Raw genomic sequence first — 22,146 nt, 5'->3', positions numbered from 1 at the left:
ATAAATTACTCTCCTTTAATTTTCTTAAACTTAAGAATCTGCGTTGAGCACGTAGATTTACTTAAGGTTTATTGCCTATAAAACGTAGATTTAGCTTCTATTTAGAAAGTTTCACCTTTACTTTAGGGAGAAGGCAAGGAGTAAGACCCAGCGATAAGATCTGGATGCACAAGACTTCAGCTCTGTCCAGACTTGCAGAAGGAGGAGAAAAACTCAGACAGTCCTTGTGTTCTTTAAACTAAAATCATTTCGCTTTTAACTTTGGAAAGTGAGGCCGGAGTCCTAGACCATTGATAATTGCTTCAGTTGTCCATCTGACTTTAGGATGGAGACCCTGCCTCGGGTGAAAATTCAGACAGAACAGAGAAAAGTCCCAGTCCGGCTTGCGTGTAAGGATCACTTGCGGAGCTTTTAAAAAGTCCTGAAGCCCAGGTATCACCCCTGGAAACTCCAATTCAAATTAGTCAGGGTGAGGCTGAGGCACTGGCTTTTTTTTTTTAAAGCTCCAGGGTGATTCTAATGTATAGCCGAGGTCGAGAACCAGTGAGCTAGACTAATTACCACACAGGCGGTTAAAAAACTTTTCAGTGCTCATTTGCAGTGCAAGTAGTTTGTTTCTAATATGGGTACTTATTTATAAATTTCTGTCCAGCCTGGAGATGCAGATATCAAGTTCAAAGTACAAATATTCTTTATTTGCAACCTGATAGGAAATGATGCATATTATGTGCGTGGTAAGATCTTTAGGTTTTCATTTGGCTTATTTTCAGAGGTGTACTTCTGTAAAAAAAAGCAGCTATGTCCTGTGGTCATGTGTAGTAAAGCATATTCACACATGAAGATTTAAGTAATAATGCCATGTTTTCCCGCTAAACTTTACATCAGAGTATTTGTAAATGGTTAACAAACATTTCTTCTCGAAGGGCACCTATGAGAGCTGTGATTAGCATCCTTGGTTGCCTTAAGTACGCATTCAACATCCGCACTCAGTTCTTGATCGGCGCTTCTCATCTTTGGAACTCAAAGTGTTCCTGGATCTTACTGATTTGCTCTCCTCGTACAGAGTTATATTCTTCCTATTTTTCAGCTACATAAAACCGAGGTATGGAGAAGCAGCCTGGTCAGAATCCACTAGCGTATTGTGTGGAGATAACTGATGTGTGGACAGTATTGGTTTGTGAGGCAGGAGTAACTGAACCTGAAATTGACCGGCAGACCTGGCCCACATGCTTACTGGCCATTCCCAAATGATGCTTTTGATGAGCCTTGCCCAAGTGACTGTCCTTGCTCTGCCTTTGTCAGTTTTGGCGCCTGTAGGTTGCTGGCTACTGATCAGTTTAACCTCAAGTGACATCTGGAATATTCCTGCGATCAGCTTGCCAGAAAGCACGGACGTCTGCGCCTCAATTTAAGTTCCAGAGTTCTCAGTTATACAGAAATGTCACGTGATGCGTAAAACCATGCTTCAGTGTTTTCTCATAGCTCATCATCCTTTCCTCCTATTGATTACCCACCAGCGTTTGGAGCACAGCCTTCCCTTGGGTTTTTCTGCCTGTAGACCTTTAAGGCTGCACTTGGTCCCCTTCAGGTCCAGCGAGAGGTTGATTTCGCTGTGCCTCATCCCCGACTGAACCCATGTCAGCCTCAGTTTATGAAGCAAGGATGTTCCCCTGAGTTAGACACAAGTGCCTGTACCATATTTTTGTTTGTTGTTCACAGTTGGAACCCAAAACAGACAGCAACCCCCAATTTCCCTTATCTGCTCCCAGCGAACTGCTGTCGCGCGCAAGAGAAATAAAAAGAAAAAAGTGCCCCCAAAGACTGTGGAACCTCTCACCGTGAAACAGAAGCCCAGTGCGTTAGAAGCTGAGAAGAAGGCGGCGGGGGCCCCCGAGAACCCCGGCCTCCCCGCGGCCGAGCACCCCTCCCCCGGGGAGAGCCGTATCCTGGGATTTGGCATCGTGCTCCAGTCACCGGCCTCCGATGTAAGTTGATGTTTTCTGGCTGCTGACGCTAATGTGTAACTTTCAGGAACCGTACGGTATTAATACACTTTGCCCTTACCTAGTCCTGCCCAGGAAAACCAGAGAAACTTGCAGAATACACGTGGGAAAGAGGAAAGGACAACTCTTAATAATTTCCCTGGCCAGAATTTTCTCTTGTGAAAATCGTAGGCCTTATTTACTTAAACATGTGTTTCCATTCTCTCCAAAGGAAGAAGGGTGACGGAGTAAATATTCTGCTCACTAATTTCGTTAACATTTTTAATTTCGAAGCGGCCGTTTTCAATTTCCTCAGTGTAGAGAGCTAAAAGAACATAATTAAATCCTTTGTAGATGGGCATAAATGAACAGAACGCTACAGATAAGGTCACACCTTTCTAGAAACACAAACTAATGATACAAAAAAGAGCAGTGGTGCTAATTCTGTTTTATAGATGCAAGCCACACTGCTAATTAGGTTGCAGCGCCGTGCCACGGAGTCTATGTAATGATAGGTTAACACTCTGCAGAGGTTTTTCTATTTTCACATCATCGCTGAAAGGTCGTTGCAGCCCAAGATGCTGGATGACATCTAAGACATCCGTCTGACTGACCATCTTATAGTCACACGGCCATAAACGAACTTCTTCAGCGATGCGCTCTACCTGCCATGGGTACTCTCCTTCCAGTACCTTGATCTGAGTGATGCTGTGAACCCCAGCTTGCTGGGAGAGTTCCTAAAATAAACAAGGATGAGGGAGCTGTTGTTACCAGCTGGCACAGGATGCGACGTCCTGCTGAGAACTCCCACAGGCCTATATAGGATGGGAGTTTGGCCCTACCTCTTCAACTTTAAAAAAGAAATAAATGGCTATTTTAAATCAGTCTTCCTTTCAGGTTGCAGAAAGACAGTCTGCCAGCACGGGTCTTTAATAAAGAGAGGCAACAAAAAAAAATCATCTCGTGACTTTGTTAGATGAGAAAATCGTTTGAACTTTTATCCAGTCCTTGGTGTGAGGGGTTCATGTTTATGTGTTTTGTTTTTTTTAATCCACAAAGACACGCATGATTGTTAAGAAGTTCTTCTCGACTAAAAACTTAGTTTTAAAAAGTCATGAATGATGACAGCACTCCACCCTGGACTGGCTGGCTCGTTTGGCCCTATCCCACTGTGATTGCAACTGAGGCCCTGGTTTCAAAATCCATGTTGATCACACACTTGGAAGCAGAGGTGAATGATTCCACAACACAAAGTACATTTGGTCTGAAGCAGTTTTCATAATACTTTTATATTTTTCTTGAATTTTTTTAGGCCTTCTTTTCTGTGATAGACATTAATATATCAGGAGCAATCATCTGAGTTGTGAAAATCACCTCCTAAATAAGTCCATCTAATGCTAATAACTGAACCTCCTCCTTTTTAAAATTTTTAAGCTCTAAACGTACTTCAGAGATAAATGGAGAAAGATCTGATGAAGGCCTTATGTACATTAGTGAAGTAGAATTTTTCTTATCTTTACCAATATCAATATTGTAATTTAAATACCAAAAAAATAGCTTTTTATTCATGATGCTTTTTGCTAACAAGAGCTATTAAATTTAATAAAACACATTCAGAATTGTCCATGAAAACTCAATTAGGTGCTATCTTTGATTGAGGAATAACATGCTTCTAAAGAAAAGCAGAAACATGCATAGATATTATCTTTACATTATCCAGCTGATGTGCCCTTTTATTCATCTACGCGATGGAAACTGTAACTGCACTTAGAGGACCATGCAGTGAGTCCCATCATTAGAAATTTTGTACCTGGATAGTCTTTCTGGCATGAATGAGGCTGGCCCCTTAGGTGATGACTCCCTTAGGTGACGGGACCATCAGTGCTAAGGCATCTACATTTAGGTGCCCTTCTAGTATTTTAATATTTCTTAGCCATGAGCCTTTTAAACTTTGGCGGAAGTCCAGAGGAGAAAACAGAACATAGATGATAATCTTATAGGAATTATTCTGTAAAACCAGTTGAAGAAAAGGTAATATAATTGGGTTATACATAAGTAGACTGGAATTGTGTATCTGAAGATGGGCTCTGCAGAGTACCCAGCGTTGGGAAGATTAAGTCCAAAGTTGTAGGATTGGGCCTGTGGTCCAGCGCAGCTAGAGCAGCTGTGTGGCTGCACGGACAGCAGATGATATAAATGTGGGATGGAGCCAGGCAGTGAAAGCCCTGACACGTCCTGCCGAGGCCCTTGGCCTTTTTATCTTGTGGGCGCTAGGGAGCCATTGCAGATTTCAGCTAGAGGAATAATCACACCTGTGTTTAGAATGGCCTCTGGAATGGCATTGTGGATGATTGATAAATACAGAGAAGAGACTAGAGTCAAAGAGACCAGGAGGAAGATAATTCCAGGCAGCCAGGCAAGAGATGGGGAGGGTCCGTACGTGAGCCGTGAACCTGAAGGGACAGTGAAATGAGAGGCATCCAGGGGTCACCCACACAGAGGACTTGGTGACTCGGGAGACGTAAGCCCCACATTTCCATCCTGTAAAATGAGGTTGGTTACTAGGTGGCACTGATTTCCTTATCAGAGACAGGGGAGGCAAGAGCAGAAGCAGGCCTTCAGTTCTGGATGGGAAGTAAAAGGAAGCTGAGTGTCCTCAAAAGTCATTAGACATTTGGAGCACAGGAGAAAGATTAGAGCAGGAAGCAACGAAAAAAGGACACATAAAACCTGTGCGTTATTGCTTTTTAAATGTAAAAAAGAAATTACTGTAAATTGTTTAAAGTTCACAATGTATTACATTATCTTTTTTATGCTGTGACTTTTAGAGTCACCCAAGTACAAATGTGTGTGTCTAGGCAGGAGCGTGAACATGAGGGCTATAGATCATTGCAGGTGGACCACCGACCCTCGGACCCCTGATGGGTGTCCCTGCTCAGTGCAGAGAAGCAGGAGCCCTAGTCAGTACCAGCTGCAGTGCCGCGCCTCCGAGTGCCGTCAGCACTAAGTGACCTAGAGCACGTGCGGGAATCCCGCTGCAGTGCCTGGCACATAAAAGGTACTCAATAAATGGCCAAGCATCCGCATTCGCGTGAAGCACAGTATAGAAAATCACCTTATAAAAATTTTGGTCTAGGACTTGGCTTTAATTGCAACCCTCTCCTCAGTTTTCTTGTTCTTTCCCTGTCATTCCTCTCTGCACACACCCCCTTCCCCCAAAGCACCAGTATAATTTCAACAGTCCTTCATAGAACTTTCTATACTAGTTTGTAATTATTTTCGTGATTTCCCCTCCTTCACCCTTGACTCCTCAAGGGCAGGGACTAAATTAAAAAAAATAATTATAACATGCATAGTAGTCATAGTATAGTGTTTGTGTGCTATCCTTTGCCAAATAATTTTTCAAATTTCATCCTTACTCTTTGAGGTAATGTTATTATCCTCAGTTTGTAGATGAGGCGACTGTGGCATAAAGGGCCTGAGCAGCGTGCCCGAGCCCACACAGCCAGAAGGGTGGAGCTGGTTCCCAGACCAGGGCTGAGCTGCCCTGACCCACCGAGTGCCGGACTCAGGCCCCTGCTCTCCCCCAGTTCGTGTACGTGACCACTGCTCGGAATCTTCGTGAGATGATTATAACACAGAGGAGACCCGAACGGTTAGACTATGGCTGCCTATGCTGTTTACTCGGAAGGTTCCAGGGGAGAACTTCATGGTTAAGGTGCAGCCTCTGAGGTCAGGATGCCCAACTAGAAGCCCAGCTGTGTGACCCCGAGCAAGTGCACCCACCCTTGCCTCCCTCAGTTTTCTCTCCGGAAAATGGGGATGGTAATAGCGCTGACCTCAGAGCGGGGGCCTGCTGGAAGAGTTACGTGAAGTCATCTGTGTGAAGCACTTAGAATAGTAGCTGGTATGTTTCACGCACTGAGTGCATACTGATTCCTTTTTAAACCTTAGCCGTCCTAGCTAAGTACCCTTATAGGGATAAATATACATGTTTGTTAAGTAAACCTACGTGTACATATACATGAACAAACACACATGAACTAATAGTGTTTTTAAAGAGAGAGTGGCCAGAAATGTTTCTCTTTGGGGGCAGGATTACTTGATCCATTTTAAGGTATTAGCACATTAAGTAAAATTGAAACCTGAACTGCACAGAAGTAAAAGCAGAAACCCCAAACCAAATTTCAGATTTAAATACAATATTTAATTCTTTCTTTAGGAGATCCCAACCCAGTACTCTACCAGTACTCAGACAAGACAGTTGTGAATTATTTTTACAGTTACTGTTTTTCCCTTCCTAGTTGTATTTATTGTTTTTTCAGGGCAGATATGAGTGGCTTAGGTTTATTTCCTTGTTGTTGCTTCTTGTTTGGCTTATTCTTTGGCCTTGGTGAAACACTGACATCAGTTTTTTTAAATATTTCAAAATGTTTTTTAAAAAAACATAGAAGATGTTTTTGTCTTTGTTGTGGTTACTGTGAATATTTTCCAGTAATCCCAGACAACACAGAAGTTATCAGAAGATAAAGCTATGGATACCCATCAACTGAAGATAATTTTTTTAATGTTTATGTCATTCTTAAGATAAATAATTTAAAATGCATTGGCGCTTTCAAATAAATAGCTCCTGAATTCAGAATCTGTTTTCTTAATTTCTTCTTAGCCCAATAAATAAAGTAACCCACTGGGAGCTGGTAAAGCAAATCAATTAAGCAAGCGATTTTTTAATTTACTCACCAACACACTGAAATTAAGGCAGCGTATGCTTAAGAGTTTAAGTTCTAGTGCAGACTGCCTGGGTTCACATCTTTGCTTCACCACTTAGGAGCTCAATAATCTTAGACAAGTTACCTAATCTCTCTAAACCTTGGTTTTTGCCTCTGCAAATTGGGAATCATGAAAGTGGCCGCTTCATAGCATGATGAGAATTAAATTAGAAAGCCTGTGTAATGCGTGTTAGCCTAGGGCCTGGGCTATGCTAAGTAGCAAGGACATGCTAATTATAGCACCGCTTTCCAGGGCTCCTGAAGCGAATGAAATAGTCCTCGCCCTTCAAGGACCATGTGAGGAAAACACATGAACAGTAATCACAGGATAATAGGACATAAGGCTCGCAGGCCGCCAGAGTGGAGTTGGCCTCTGCCCAGAGGGTTAAGGACAGGCTCTCAGAGGTGGACGTCTTCTCGGAGCAGCAGCTTCAGTGGAGCTGTGATGGAAGAAGTAAGACTGCAGTGGTTGAAATCTTATGTATTAAACATTTTGGCTCCAATAGCTTGAGCATAAGTCCAGCCCAGGTCCTCAGAGTTGTTAATTTACCACCTGCAAAAGGAAGATGCCGAAAACAGCTCCGGAAGACTTGCAGTGTCTCATTGTGCAAGTGCGTGGCGTCGTTTTCAAGGAGCCAAACTATACTGTCTTTTCTTTTTAATTAATTTTTATTCATTTACTTTTTTGGCCATGCCATGCAGCTTGCGGGATCTTAGTTCCCCAACCAGGGATCGAATCCAGGCCCCAGCAGTGAAAGCACCGAGTCCTAACTGCGGACCACCAGGGAATTCCCCCCTAGATTGTCTTTTCTAACGTTAAATTCTTCTACCAAAATTTTGTCAAATAAAAATCAATAAAGTATTGGCTCTTTAATGACTTCCACGTAATTATCATCCTATTCAACATTCAGTATATGCTGATCTAGAGATGATGTGTACTTTTCGATAGAACTCTTACCTGAGCATTTTTTACTTGCTACAGAACATCCTTTTTACACAAGGGGTCCACCCACCGTGGAGCCTCTGCTGCCTCGTGGTTCTTGGCTCTGCCACGTCCCCAGGCCATGCTGCTTTGAGCTGTGCCCGCTGGACCGAGAGCAGGCCGGCCTTCCAATCCATTGGATTCCTGGGGCTGCCCAGCTCATTGGCCATGATCTTGGAGGGACATTAAATAAACAGTAAGGGTAATGCTTGCTAAATCTACCTGGAGCAGACCCGAGTCACAGAAAACGATTTCAGTTTTTCTCAAACAGAAGCAGATCACATTTGTAAGCAAAATAAAATCAATTACAAAGGGGTTTTGTGGTTTTTTAAATTTCATAAACTAAAGCTCATTTTCCTAGAAGTACACCTAGTACTCTGCTAAGTAAATACTAAGCGAGAATAAAGGATCACTGCATATGATAATATTACAAACAGAAAGGCCGAAATCACAGCTTTTAAACATTCTTATAAATTTTGCTATACATTTTCAGTCCAAAATCGGTTAGTCTTATTTGACAGAATCCTGCCTTTTCATCCTTAATTTTCTTGTACGTTTCAGTCTTGAGCCAGTCTGAAACTTGACTACGTAGCAAGTCAGGTATACAAATTATTGTGTATAATTAACCAATTTGCAGTTAAAAATCTGGGGCTAATGCTCGGTATGAACATTCATGGGCTTCTTTTTACTCTTTTTAACCAGTGACCACGTGCAGCTTTTTACATCTTACTGAAATTTGCTACTGACAGTACCTTATCTAAAACAGCCAAGATCAGAAATGTTCCCTGTGTGATTAATTTGTTATGCTCTCCTTAAAATTCTTTTATGTATTTTTCTTTAGATTATACTGGGGAGTCACATGATATACTCAGAGAGACTTAGGGGAAAATCTTTTAAGTGACCAGGTGTTATAGGATCCCCCCAGCCAAACTAAATCTTGACCCTAACTACTTCTAAGCAAAGGGAGACCACAGTTGAAATGCGGAGAAAAACAAGGTGGTTAATGTCCACAGGCCTGGGTCCAGGAACACTTTCAAGAGTCCTCATGACTACATGCATTTTTTGCCTCCCGACCTTCCCTGGGTGTCAGATGTAATACCATTGGATAGGAAAATTCAACATTTGGTGCTTTACTGTGGCCGAGGTACTGAAAATAGGCAAGACATACATGGAAATCCAAATTTATGGTGGGAATTCAGACTCTCAACTCTTAAAATGATGACTCCAAGTGTCGTAAATCCTGCCCCATACTTCGGATGTCATCATTTAAAGACTGTATTACTTCAGTAATCCATAGAATCTGTAAATTAGTGTATTCGCTGTCTGTCCTCGCTCAATAGAAGCTGTAAATTATTGTGTTAGCTGTCTGTCCTTGCTCTGTCCTGATAATAATAATTACTATTATCAAATAGTAATTCTGTCAAAGGAAGTGTCGCTTTTAAAATGATATTCATTTGGAATAGTGGTGGTTTCTATCATAGCCATCATCAGTAAGCAGAGAGAGCTCACTTAGACTAGACACTAAACAAAGAGAAGAGAGCCAAGCATACAATTAAAGAGTTTTAACCTGTTTTTAAATATAAGTGCAAAGCTGTAGATCGTTACACAGTAGTGATCTCCTGTGATTATATTTCTAAAATGGAGGAAATCAAAAGGTTTCATAGGAAAAATTTGAGATTAACCTGGTATCTTTTCTTCATGTCTTAGGAAGTAAAGCTACCCTCTTTATTTTTTTAAGGAATTGGCCTGTTGCTTTGTGGCCCCTTAGTGCTGACTGACAACCAGCTGGGAAATCTGCATGAAAGAAAGGACGTGAGGAGAAGGGAGGGGCAGAGAGCAGTCACCTCGGCCTCTGCTGCCGCCTCCACTAATAAAGCTGACTCCTTTGTAAGGGATGCATAACTGGGCGAGTTCCTCTTCCTTGATCTGGAAGGAAGGCTTCAAAATAACAACAGTCGTCTGGCAGTAGAAAGTAGAACACAAAGCATCGACAGCTTCTGCATCAGGATAGCATCTCAGAAATTAAAACGCTATTCTGATCCCACAGGAAGTCTCTTGGCTCCACAGAAACCTCCAGATACTTAGTTTTAGGAGTCGCAGCAGATGCCAGAAACAGCAGCTGCATCTCTTTCCTGAATCGCACCTCCAAAGCCCTGATAAAATGCTCTCCTGCCCTGCTAACCAAAACCCTTTCCCCACTTGCCAGCACCCCAATGGTCTGTTACTCCTCTTGTAGCATTTAACATTCTCCACTTCGTGGGACAGACGTGTACGTACGTGTCTCATCTAGTGGGCCCGACCTTAACCTCCTTCCACGTGGAGGGTGCTGAGTGAACGTCGATTGATTGGGTCAGGGCAGTGTTCTCCAGGTAGCCTGCTCCCCAAGCTAGCACGGGCCCTGAGAGGAGAAGGCTGGCGTGCTGGACCAGGGCACGGCAGACTCCACACCCGCTTCCTTTATGTGGGGATAAAAGACCACGAAGTCAATATCAGTCATTTTGAGTGAATTCTTATATAGTGTTTTGTTTATTCTGAGAAAAATCTATCGGGCGCTAGCTGGGTGTTTAGCACTCTGAATGCAAAAGAGTACACATTCTGATGAGAAACACAGACTCGCGACTGAATAAATGCAGTGTGAAAAGTGCCAGAGACATAGTTCATAGAAAATACTCTGTGTGTGTGAAGAAAGCAGTGGCTAGTTCTGCCTGGTGGCTAGTTTAGGTCAGAGCCTCTCAAACCGGGTCCAGGTCCTTTAAGATGAGTCCGAGGGGAGGTGCTGGGAGTCTCAGAGGTCAGGTCGCTGAATTTTAAACACCTGCTTGGTGGTATTAGAATCCAGCAAGGATACGTGAATGAGAGAAGATGGTATCTTTCCCTTTCCTCTATTACGAGTTTAAGAGCTTCTCTACTACCCTGGATCCTCACGCAGCTGTCCGTTGCTGTTTCTATAAAGTAGACTGGGGTTCTATTCTTAATGGCTTTCAAACGATATAGGAGCACTTAGCAAAAGTCTGTGGTCAGTTCATTTAGCATAAAAGGTCTAAAGGCAGCCATAGGATGTGCAAAAGAAAATTCTGATTATGAGTAAAACGTCCACTTTGATTTTGATGGTAGAATTCTCTCAATCCTAACATTGCTACATTCAGTCATTCAACAAACATGCATTGAGTGCCGATTGTACAGCTTCTGTCGGAGTTGGGGCACAGCCCCTGGCTCCCGTCATTCTCCTCTGCAGACCTTCACTAGCAGTGAGGTGCAAAAGTCAGGAAACCATCCAGCAGCACTGTTTTCATAGTGATATTTACCAAGCATTCAGAGACCAAAAGCCAAACGGCAAAGGAAAGCAGAGAAGTGTGATGACTTTCTGGAAAATCCAGTTGAGGATTCCATTTGGGAGGAGCAGGGCCCCAAATCATCCCCACATCATCTGATTGATTTAAGCCCCTCTCTGAGCCATTTACTCTGACCACAGGACACTGTGCACATTTTGAGAAGCAACAGGTTAAAGAAAAATAATAACTGCTATTCTCCAGGAGAAAAACTAGACCCCAATCCTCACGTTTCTAATACGATTGAGAAAATCTAAAGTAGCATCAGGTTTGCAAAGTTTTAAATATGAGATCTAAGAATTAGCTTTTATGATTCATCTTAAGTGAGGTTTCCTTCTGACTTTTTTGCTAACGAAAGCTTGCCAACTGCAACCCTAAAGTTATTAAAGTCATCATGTTATAATCAACAGTAAATGACTTAATAGTTTAGATCATGACTAATGAACTTTTATCTGTTTAATAAGGGACTTCCCTGGTGGTCCAAGGGTTAGGACTCTGCGCTTTCACTGCCGAGGGCACGGGTTCAACCCCTGATTAGGGAACTAAGATCCCGCAAGCCGCACAGCGCAGCAAAAAAAAAAAAAAAATTTATTGAGTGCCTACTATGTGCCAAGCCTTAGAGATACAAAATCTTATTTCCAGGCATCAGGAAGGGCCTTGATATAATCAATAATTATAATACAGAATAATAAACACAATCATACAAGTATGTCAAATAAATAGCAGCAACAGAGAATGCATAGTTGCCTGCTTGGGAAAGAAGTTAGGAGAGGCTTTGAAATGGAAAGCTGGGTTGAAAGATGGGTTGTAAACATCTGTGGCGTATACATAGATAATGTATTATCAGTGTCTGAGCTTACACGGTAGAGTCCAAGTTGAAAGGCCCCTCGTTGGTCTTCTGATCCAGTATCCCAGCCAGAACATCCCCGGCAGGGAAGCACAATGATTGGTACACTGCTCTTCTAATGGTGCTCTGGGATAGAGCTTCAGATTTTCCACCCAAAAGCAGGAGTTGGGGCACCTGTTCCACATTTTTGTTTATTTTATATATTGGTTGACATAAGTTTTCACTGGAGGGAAAAATACAATTCCACAGCTAAAAACCACTGGCCTAGTACCAAGAGCACGGGACCTATGGGGTAGCCCCATGTCCATGTCCTTAGGCAAATGAGATCAAATTATTTAACGTAGGGGAGAGTGATCTGTAAACTGTAATGCACTGAGTACGTCTAAATTATTTTTAAGTCATTTTTATTATGATCTCTTTGGGCCTGAGTTCCTTCATTTACAAAATGCAGACGTTTGACCCAGAAGTCTCAAGTCCCCTGGGTAGCTCTAAGATTAGATGCTTTGGTAATTATCCAGCTTTGTCTTAACTCTTTCGAAGATGAGAACGCTTTTTTCAGCGTACTCCTTTCTACTGCTTTTGACAAGACAATGTTGGAATTAGAGCATCTTGTTTGGTGAATTGTAACTAGTAATTGGTTTTGTAAATCGCAGACACTGGCACACAAAGCTGAGGCTGTGTGGTTTGCAGGATATATGGCCGTTGCAAGAGCTAGTGATGGTTTTTTGTTGCACATATGCCCAAAGTTGGTTGCTTCAAATCTTGCTTTTACTGACATATTTATGTTCTTTTGGTAGCCAGAAGTGCAGCTTGCTGAAGGCTTCGATGTGTTTATGCCTAAATCTCAGCTGGACTCTATATTGTCAAACTACACTCGCTCAGGAAGCCTTCTCTTTAGAAAACTGGTGTGTGCATTTTTTGATGACAAGACTTTGGCTAACTCCCTACCCAATGGGAAGAGGAAAAGAGGACTCAATGACAACCGGAAAGGACTAGACCAAAATATTGTGGGTGCAATAAAAGGTTGGTCTGCATCATTTCATTTTACGGGGTCTTTGTTAAGCTTTGCCTTCATTCCATAAAGATGCAGCTGAAACTGTAGCAAATGAACGAGAGGAGAATTTACTTTGCCTTTGGCCCTCTGCCCACTGGCGTGGCTTTTGGGTGTGAGCGCCCTAACTCTCCGCCCCAAATACCACTAGACTCTCTCTGCTATTTCAAGGAGATGTTAATTTGTTAACATCAGAATTTAAGAGCCAGTCTGATCTGCTGCAGAACCAAAAAGTTGTTCCTTAATTAACTTTGAAAATGAAAGTATTTTTTCCTTTCAGTCATTTCTAAGAACTTCATCAAAATAGGATTTCTGCTTAGATTTTTAGTTGTAAGAACAAAGCTGTGATGCTCTTTTGAAAAGAGAGTAAAACAGTTCTCTCCAAAGTTCAGAAGTTGCTTTACCAGGTCACCGCTTCTGAAGACACTTTAAATGGAAGTGATTGCACTGTGAAGCCAGACCCTTCTCCCCTCCCTCCAGTTTTTTGATATGGAATCGTACCACTTATGTGCAAACAAGACCCTGGGTCTCCCCATTGACACCTGTGAAGGGGCGTCTGAACTCCACTGCGCTATGATGGCCACCAGGCACACGTGTGCGTAGATCTTCATTTACATCCAGTTCCACATCCTAGATGCGTTGCATATTTTTAATTTAATTTTCCTTATTTCTTAATTTTCAAATGTCCTTATTTAGGACTCTGATAAATGTAATTTTAGGTAATAGAAGTATTTAAATGTGATTTCCAGAAAAAATGTAAATGAATTTGCAAATGTAAACACAACTACCATGAAAACAAAATTTGGGATCAGGCCTTAGTTACCTCAGAATCACTCACCTGGAGGCCCCTCCCTGCCCAGGTTGCCCCGTTGTCTGGGTATGGACTGGGACTGACACACAGAGACACCCCCCCACTCCTGGTCCCCGCCATCGTGCAGAACAAGTAAATGAATTCAATAGCACTTAGAGGATACTCGGAAACCCACAATTAACTTTTCAAAATAATACGATTTTTAAATGGAGTTAGCAAGTACCAGGCAGCCTTTGTTCGTGGCCAGAAGGATGTGAACCTTCATTAACAGAAAATTTCTCATTCTCCAACAGAGTTTTTTCACTTAAAGTGACAGCTGAGTTGTATTAAATAAGCTACAGAGATACCACAATCTGTGCCATTTCTGAAAAGAATGATTCAGCCTGAAGCGACACTAAAAACAAGATTACAGAATTTGAAAAATAGTCAATGATGTAACTAGGACTTGCTGAATTGAAGAAGGGTCCCCTTTGGATTTAATATGGCTGGGGCTTCTGGAAACATAAAGGTCAAGGCTGATGATGCTTTTCATGCTGAAGTTTTTAAACATGCTGAAATGTAGCCAGGGATTGTTTTAATTTTCTCTTTTTCCAGGGCAGTATATTAACAATATGAAAGTGTTTGGAAATTAGGAATCATAAATGACCATGTTCCATTTTAATGACAGTAGAAGTTACTCTCATCATAGATGATAATGAAATATATCATTACGAGTAGACTGATATGGGTTTATTCTACCATTTTCAATCTAGACTGGACATCATACAGTAGTTTGAAAAAGTATATTACAAATACAAACAGAAAACATGCCTTAATCTTCTTCACAGCCCTCCTCTTTAGCTAGAAATAAAAATGGCAGTGAGGCCTCTTCTGCCCCGGAGCATAATAAAGCAGATTATTCAAACCAAAGAACTTAAATTTTTCATACTCTTCTTTTATTGTTGAATTAAACCTGGCGCTAAAAATTGTTTTAGAACAAAACATAAATCTTGAGGCACTTAACAATCTAAAGCAACAGATACTGTATCTTTACTTGTTTACTTGCTGTGTTGATGCAGAGAAATATTTCAATTTTGATTTTTTTCCTGATTACAAAAATAATGCATGCTTGTAAAAAAAATCCAAACCATAAAAAAGCATAGAAAGCTGAAAGCCCTCCATCATCCCATCTTCAGAGGGTACCGTATACACTGCTGCAGTCTTCATTCAAAGTATAAATGTGGTGTCAGGTTTATCTCTTCAAGAACATTCTGTTCTCATGACTAGCCAACGTTTTTACCTGATTTATTCTGACAATTTCTCACAAGCACCTTGAGGACAAGTTTGTCTTCAAATTTTTTATTACCTGTTGCACTTCACTGAGAGTTCTATACGCAGTCGGGTTTCCATAAATACACATTGGGTGAACAAATGGACAGAGGTTTTTAGTTTTCATCTTGACTTTGCCCTTAATTTATTGACATAATGGGCCTAGTACTGAACATCACATTTAATTTGGAATGACTGACGTCAAAACATTGCTGTAAATTGCTATCAGTTAATAAAGTGCCAATGAGAGCAAAAAAAAAAAAAAAAAGGAAACCAAACTTGAATATAATTTTGAATATAATTTTTAATTCCCTAATATCTTTTTTCTTTTCATACCACACTTTGACTTGCTAAAAGTTTATTAACCAACATACTATACTATAAAGTGATTTTTGGAAGTAGCTATTAATTAAAGGTCTTTTTTTTTTAACAAGAGAAAATCACACAAAATTTAATACCATGTATAAATGGGAGAGACCCAGGAAATCTCAGCAACTCCTAATTGACGGTCTTATTGAATAATTATACCCAGTTTTTCTTGCTATTATTAGAGTTAAAAAAAAAGAAATTTATTTCCCTAGCCAAGTTTTTCGAATCTGAGTAATGTGACAAAGTAAGAAAATGGTTTCTTTCTACATAATAATGGCAAGACTACTCATGTTACCCTTGCTGTCTACCACATACTTTAGAAAGATTTTGCAAATACTAAAGATTCAGTCTTTCTTCCTCCATCCTTTACGGGATAGTGCCCCAATACTGTATTAACTGGAAAAGTTCTATAACCGAGGAATATACAAAGACTGGTTGATTTTATATATTTTTATATATATAAATTGTATATATATTTTATATATATATATATATATATATAACCTTCAAGGTAAAAACAATAGTGGAGGCTAGATTTTTGTTTCAAACAAAGTGATGAGGTTGGTTAAGACAAGAATGGGAAAAAAAGATGAAGGAAAACCTGTAAAATGCTTATAAACAGAAACAGAAATGGACTAAAAAAGCAGTTTATTCTGGGATTGTTAACATAGCTCTTTGTAATGATAATTAATATCCCCCCATAGTATAGTATCTTGAAAATAAAATATAAGCCTTTTTGTAGAGATCACGCTTTTCACATAGTCTCATCTGTTTTAGGGTAGCTAACACGTATTGATAATTCACTAAAAATTCATGTCTAGGTATGACCCAAGGTGGTGGTGATGAAAGTATCCTTAATTAGAAACATTCACCTGAGCACTTTGAGTTTAACTCTGGCAAGAAGCAACTTAGGAACTGATTAAGTGGAGTCTTAGGTTTTGGTGCTGAGGATAGTTCTATGTCCTGGATGCATTTTGGAAATGATTTTACAGCCAGGACGCAGAGTGGAGGTCAGGACCCAGGCATACTCCCCTCCCTTTATGCTTTACCTGCCGAAGACCACCTAGTTCTTGGTGTCCTATGCCAGGAGACCAGGCAGGGTGACCTAGTGAGAGTTATCAATTATTGACGTAATCATTGCACCTCTGAAGGCTCTTCAGAAAGTGTAGTTGCAGTAAAGCCATTTTTAGAACCATTTTTAAAATCACTAGCTTCATAGTGATTGAGAAAGTTTTATTACTATCAAAAAACACTAGATTCTTGAATCCTCTTGCATTCAAAGGAAATGAGGTCTGCCTGTCAAGTGCAAGAACCACTCTACTGCCCTTCGTTCACCCCATGCAACACACAAACTGCACTGCTGCTCTTGGGGAGCATCAGGGCTGCTGACCAGCTGGGACGGCCCTCAGGGATCAGAGTATCCCTGGGAGCATCCTCCTTGGGTGGTGGTCGTGGCGCTCCAAACACTCGACGGTACTTCTGAGACTTCATGTGACCTCACCCTTTCATAACCTCTGCTGAACAGACCACCAAAACCTCTCTTTTTATTCCAGCAACTCTAGAGACACATAGGGTCTATATTTGTCATTTTAGAATTCCTTTATTTTCCATTTTTATTGTATATCCTTACTTATTTCCTTGGATTTAGTCCCAAAAAGTGAATAGCTGTTTTCTATCTGATCTCAAATAGACTTTAATATGTTTGGGGGTAGAATCTACATCTGATTTCTTATTTATTTCTTGATAGTAACTTCTCTGTGTTCTGAGAACTCCCTGTAAGAACTAGGCTGAAACATCAGCTTGAATTCAGATACCCCTACGATGTTGATGATTTTAGTTCCATTTACGGGAGAGGAAACTGAGGCTGTGAGAAGTTAAATAAACTTAAAGGAAACAACTAGTAAGTGGGAGAGGCAGGATTTAACCCCAGGCCTCCCTGACTCCATTACTTCATTCCTTCTGTGAGGACTATATGAAAAGAAAGAAAGGTGCCTCAACTTCACATTTCTATCTTAAATTTTAGCACTTTGGATTCTTTGTAAATTGCACCAGGAAGTTGACCACACTAATGATTTAAAATGACCAGTCAGTTGTTGTGTTGTATTCAGAATGAATCTCTAGGCAAAGCTTAGCTGTCCTTCAGTTTATTTACTAGCTTCGAGGGCAGGTCTTTCTTTGAAGACAGTGAGAGTCAGCCCCATCATAGTAGAGAGGAAAACAGAAGTGTGTTCCCTTCCCTAGGGAAAGAAACTCTTCCAGTACATAGACCCAGAAAGAGCATGCATGTCGCCCTGCGTGACGTTGTATGTAAATTCAATTCTAGTTGAAGCGTTTGGCCATTGGAACCAACTGATGAATGCTTTCATTCAAGAATCCTTTTGGAAGATCATTTGTAACTTAGCTGTTCAGACTTTTATATATCATATCAGCTTAAAACAGGATAGAACTGCTAATATATAACAGAATCATTTATAACGACAGTTCAGTGACATCAGAGTCATAGTTTGTCTGTAACTTTACCTCGTTGTTGTTTGTATCCTCCCTCTTTTTATGGAGCCGCGGGGACAGGTGGGTGATACTGAATCTTGCTCATTCCACACACAGAGCCCCGTGTGTTCAGCCCCTTCCACAGCTGGTCTCATATTTCAACGTGCACCACAATTACCTGAGGTATTGGTTCAAAATTCAGACTTCTGGGTCCCATTCTCAGAGATTGATCCAGTCAGTGCAGGATGATCCCGGGAGTCGGGATTTTGAGCAAGCACCTGCAGGTGCCTGGTGCAGGCTGTTTCCAGACCAGCCTGGGAAGAGCAGTGCCATCCTGGCTCCGATTCTGATCACTGGCTCGATGAGCCACGATCCGTACGGGCTGCACAGCCCTCCTGCACACGTTCATCTTCCTCTGTTGCCAAGAGCACCCCTTTTCTGAAGGCTGCCCTACGTCTCTCCTGGAGCAAATGAGAAGAGAACGTGTGTTGGCGGCTCTCATCCTTAGAATCTCTGGGGCTTAAACTGATTTTCCCTGTTGTGTTATACAAGGGCCCTGGTTTCAGACGTGCCTGCAGTGCCTCCCCAGGACCTGAGTGATTAACCACCTAGTTAACCAAAGAGGAAGAAGCGTGTTGCCACACTTCAGCCCGAGTCTGGCAGGTGGATCAATAAAAAATGTGTATTTTCTGTGCGGCTTTATCATCACTACAGAAGATGTCGTCTCCGTTCTTGGCAAGCACTTGGCCAGGCTCCTCGATGGCATATTTGAAGCACTTAGCCAGCCAACTTCCACACCCAACAGTGTGGTACAGGATACGTGGTCTTCGCTGCTTTACCAATACTGAGTAAGTCACGGGAACACCAAAATGTCTGCAGTATTTTCACTGACCTCACCAACCTAGAACTCATCGGCAGGCGTGACATTTCTGTTACAAATCACACTCACAAAGACCAGTAAGGCATGGCCCTTGACCTTCAGGAATGTGCCGTCCAGCGGAGCGACAGACATGTCAATGGTGAGCCAGGACCTAGAACCGTCTCCAGGATAGAACAGAATAAACGTCAAGTGCCTGTTACTGCTGGAAGGAGAAAGCACAGAGGCTGGAAATCCTGGTGAGAGAAGGGCTCACGGAACAGGTGACACTGGAACTAGACCTTGAAGGATGAGCAGTGTCCCAGATGCAAAAAGAATGGAAAAGGTTAACTTACAGAGTAAGTTTAATGCAGCTTCCGTGAAGTAAGACATTGGGTGAAAGTCTTCGCCTCCAGAACTGTTTAAAGTCTATTCTAAGCGTTGGGCCTTGAGTCCTCACTAACCCCTTCACCTTCAGGTGTTTAACTTCATAAATATAAATACCAGTGCAACGGACTCAAACACCGTTTACCTCCAGGGGTTTTCAGCCGGGGCTGTGCTTCTTAAAGTTGCTTCTTAAAGCTGCTTCGGCCCCATCCCAGACTTAATGAACCGGAATCCTTGGGCTTGGGGCCAGAGGGAATGGCACGAGTGTCCCTATTTGGTCACTGGTCTTCCGTAAGCTCAGAAAAGGGACCTCCCCTTCCTCAAAATGACAACTCCATCTGGATAAGAAGTAAAGGGAAACATGCAGACGTTTGTTAAGAAGGAGGTTGTGGCTTTTGCTGATCTATCTTCAGCCCATCACACCACAGACAGGAACCTGTGGTGGATTAACTCACAGGGACTCAGTTCTAAGTCCCGGTCACTGAATTGTCACCCAGCCTGCATTTCATTACATAAACAGCCTCCTGTCAAAAGAGATGAGTTTCTGTCGCATAAGCAGGGCCACTATAGCATGACTGTGCATTTTACAATGTTATGGGCACCCTTCCCATGGTGGATGTTCTTGATTTGTTTATTGTGACAGTTTTTTTTTTTTATGATTTGTTTTGTTTGTTTATTTTTGACTGCATTGGGTTTTCATTGCTGCGCACGGGCTTTCTCTAATTGTGGCACGCGGGGGCTACTCTTCATTGCAGTGCCCGGGTTTTTCATTGCGGTGGCTTCTCTGGTTGCGGAGCACAGGCTCTAGGCGCACGGGCTTAGCTGCTCCACGGCACGTAGGATCTTCCCAGCCCATGGACTGATCTTCCCTGTGTCCCCTGCATTGGCAGGTGGATTCTTAACTACTGTGCCACCAGGGAAGCCCTGTCGTGACAGTTTTCTGGCAGATGCACGTAAAATGTCCCGACGCCTTTCTAATTTGCATCATGGTATGGCGTGGGCTAGCCACAGCCCTGAACCTAGCAAACAATGTTTTCTGCGTAGCTCATCTCTTTTGCCTTTAAAGGCTGAAGTGTGCGGCTCATCTGAAACGCTCACCGGCATCTTTAGGTAATGCCACATCTCTCATATTTTCTTTCCCACTGCTGGGAAGCAGAATTGGATAATAAGTCCAAAATTAGTCAAATCACATTCCTTTGTCGCTTTTTTCCTGGACCCATCGTTGGTGCTAGTGACCTGGCAATTATTTTAATTCATTTCCATGAAGAGGTATTGACTGTCTCATACAAGGTGTGCTGCAGAAATCTGAGAGATGCAGGACTGACATGTGCTCGGATTGCTGCCCTGAAGGTGTGTATACAAATGATCATGGGATAGTTGCTGTCACTGTAGTCCTGGGGACTGATGGTAAGCCCACAAAAAAATCTGAGGATATATGTCAGCTTCCATTAAGAAAATGCCTAAAAATCCATAGACCTTTATTTAAAATTGAACTGAAAGCTGTCATCGATTGTAACTGCCTTGAAGACATCTTTGTATAAAAGCAAACCTAGCTGCATCTGTCTGGTTAAAAGCATCCTTAGAAGAGAGAGACGCTGCCTCTTGGAATTAGTCAGGTTTTCTCACTGACTGCTCCCTACAGTCAAGTCTTCTGTTACGTCAGCTGTGTTTCCAGATTCTTCTTTCTTGCTTCTGGCTCTTGGTTAGGTTTTGACACTTCTCCATCATCAGCTCCTGGTATTTCTCAGAACCTTGGCGCCCCCTCATCCACCCTGTCCCTTCGATCACAGAGCACATCTGGTGTTGGTTACGTTACCTACATGTCTCCCCCCACCTCTTCATCACCACCCGTACCATGTGGAAGCAGCTTAGCCATCTACAACTAAGTGGGGGCAAATCCTAAGTAGAAATGTGGACAGAAGCCAGGAGCAAAGGAGATACAGGGACCAAGACACACAGAACATCCAACCTAACCACCAGGCCTGGGGGCCTGTCCTGGCCTCTTTCTAGAGTCAAGGGTGGTCCTTCTTGCCCACACATGCATCACCTGAAAGGTGGCTTGGGGCTTCTAACACTAACACCCCCTTGAAAACATTATTATTATTATTATTTTGGCCACACCGCCTGTGGGATCTTAATTCCCATGGGATCTCAGTTCCCCAACCAGGGATCGAACCCGAGTTCCCTGCATTGGAAGTGCAGAGTCTTAACCGCTGGACCGCCAGAGAAGTCCCAGACATATTATCTTTGACAGAGGCATCAACTACTTTTCAAGTTTGAAAAGCTCAGAATCACCGTCAATGCCTTTTTTTCCCCTCTTCTGCCAGTTAATCCCACTTCACAACCCGGTCCTGCCAGTTCTTTTTGTCCTTCCTCTCCCTGGTCTCCGGCTTCTCTGACACCATCCTAGTCCATCCATCCGTCATCTTGTCCCTGAAATTTGGCAAAAACACTTTCCATATCCTCCCTCCCCTCATTTCTTTGTCTAGTTCACACTAACAGCCACTTGTAACTTCATGACATTTTTCCTACCTCCTCTTTGCGCATTAAATCAAGTGCAAACACTGGACTTTGCCAGACTCCCCTCAACTTGATTTTCCTCTCCTCCCAACCACATTTCTCAGGGCTCTTACCCAGTGAACCAGCCTAGCGCTGACATTGTTCCTCAAGCATCACGTATTCCTTTTGGACTGTGAGTTATCCTGTGTTCCCCGGGGCTGCAATGCTCTTCTCTTTTGTAGACAAATCCAGCTCATTCTTCTCGGTCCAGCCCAAGTCTCATCACCTCTTCCATGAGACATTCTCCTGATGCCTGAGCCTCCCACTGATTTCTCCCTTCTGTAAATTCCTATAGCACATGTTCCCATTATACAGCTTAGCAATACATCCTAACCCTTAGCTTTGCTGCTCATGGTTTATGTGAGGGATGACTGTATCATTTATTGCCCCAACTGGGACACTTTGAGAG

The 22,146-nt window shown here is 42.3% G+C and overlaps 1 protein-coding gene across 9 annotated transcripts in view; it reads left to right on the top strand.

The window, feature by feature from the left end:
* Positions 1 to 22,146, top strand: part of BEND7 (BEN domain containing 7) — a 92,847-nt gene that overhangs the window by 30,952 nt on the left and 39,749 nt on the right. For 6 of the 9 annotated variants that reach the window (XM_057731615.1, XM_057731612.1, XM_057731611.1 and 3 more), the window contains 2 exons: positions 1,720 to 1,985; positions 12,707 to 12,932. In XM_057731615.1, coding sequence (XP_057587598.1) covers positions 1,720 to 1,985; positions 12,707 to 12,932 — 492 coding nt within the window. Of the gene's footprint in view, positions 1 to 1,719; positions 1,986 to 12,706; positions 12,933 to 14,064; positions 14,628 to 22,146 lie in introns of those variants that run through there. The other 3 variants (XM_057731619.1, XM_057731617.1, XM_057731618.1) reach the window with 3 other exon arrangements.

This window comes from Hippopotamus amphibius, chromosome 4 (assembly GCF_030028045.1).
Source record: "Hippopotamus amphibius kiboko isolate mHipAmp2 chromosome 4, mHipAmp2.hap2, whole genome shotgun sequence".
Classification (NCBI taxonomy): Eukaryota; Metazoa; Chordata; class Mammalia; order Artiodactyla; family Hippopotamidae; genus Hippopotamus; species Hippopotamus amphibius.
This window is presented reverse-complemented; position numbering and strand designations above follow the sequence as displayed.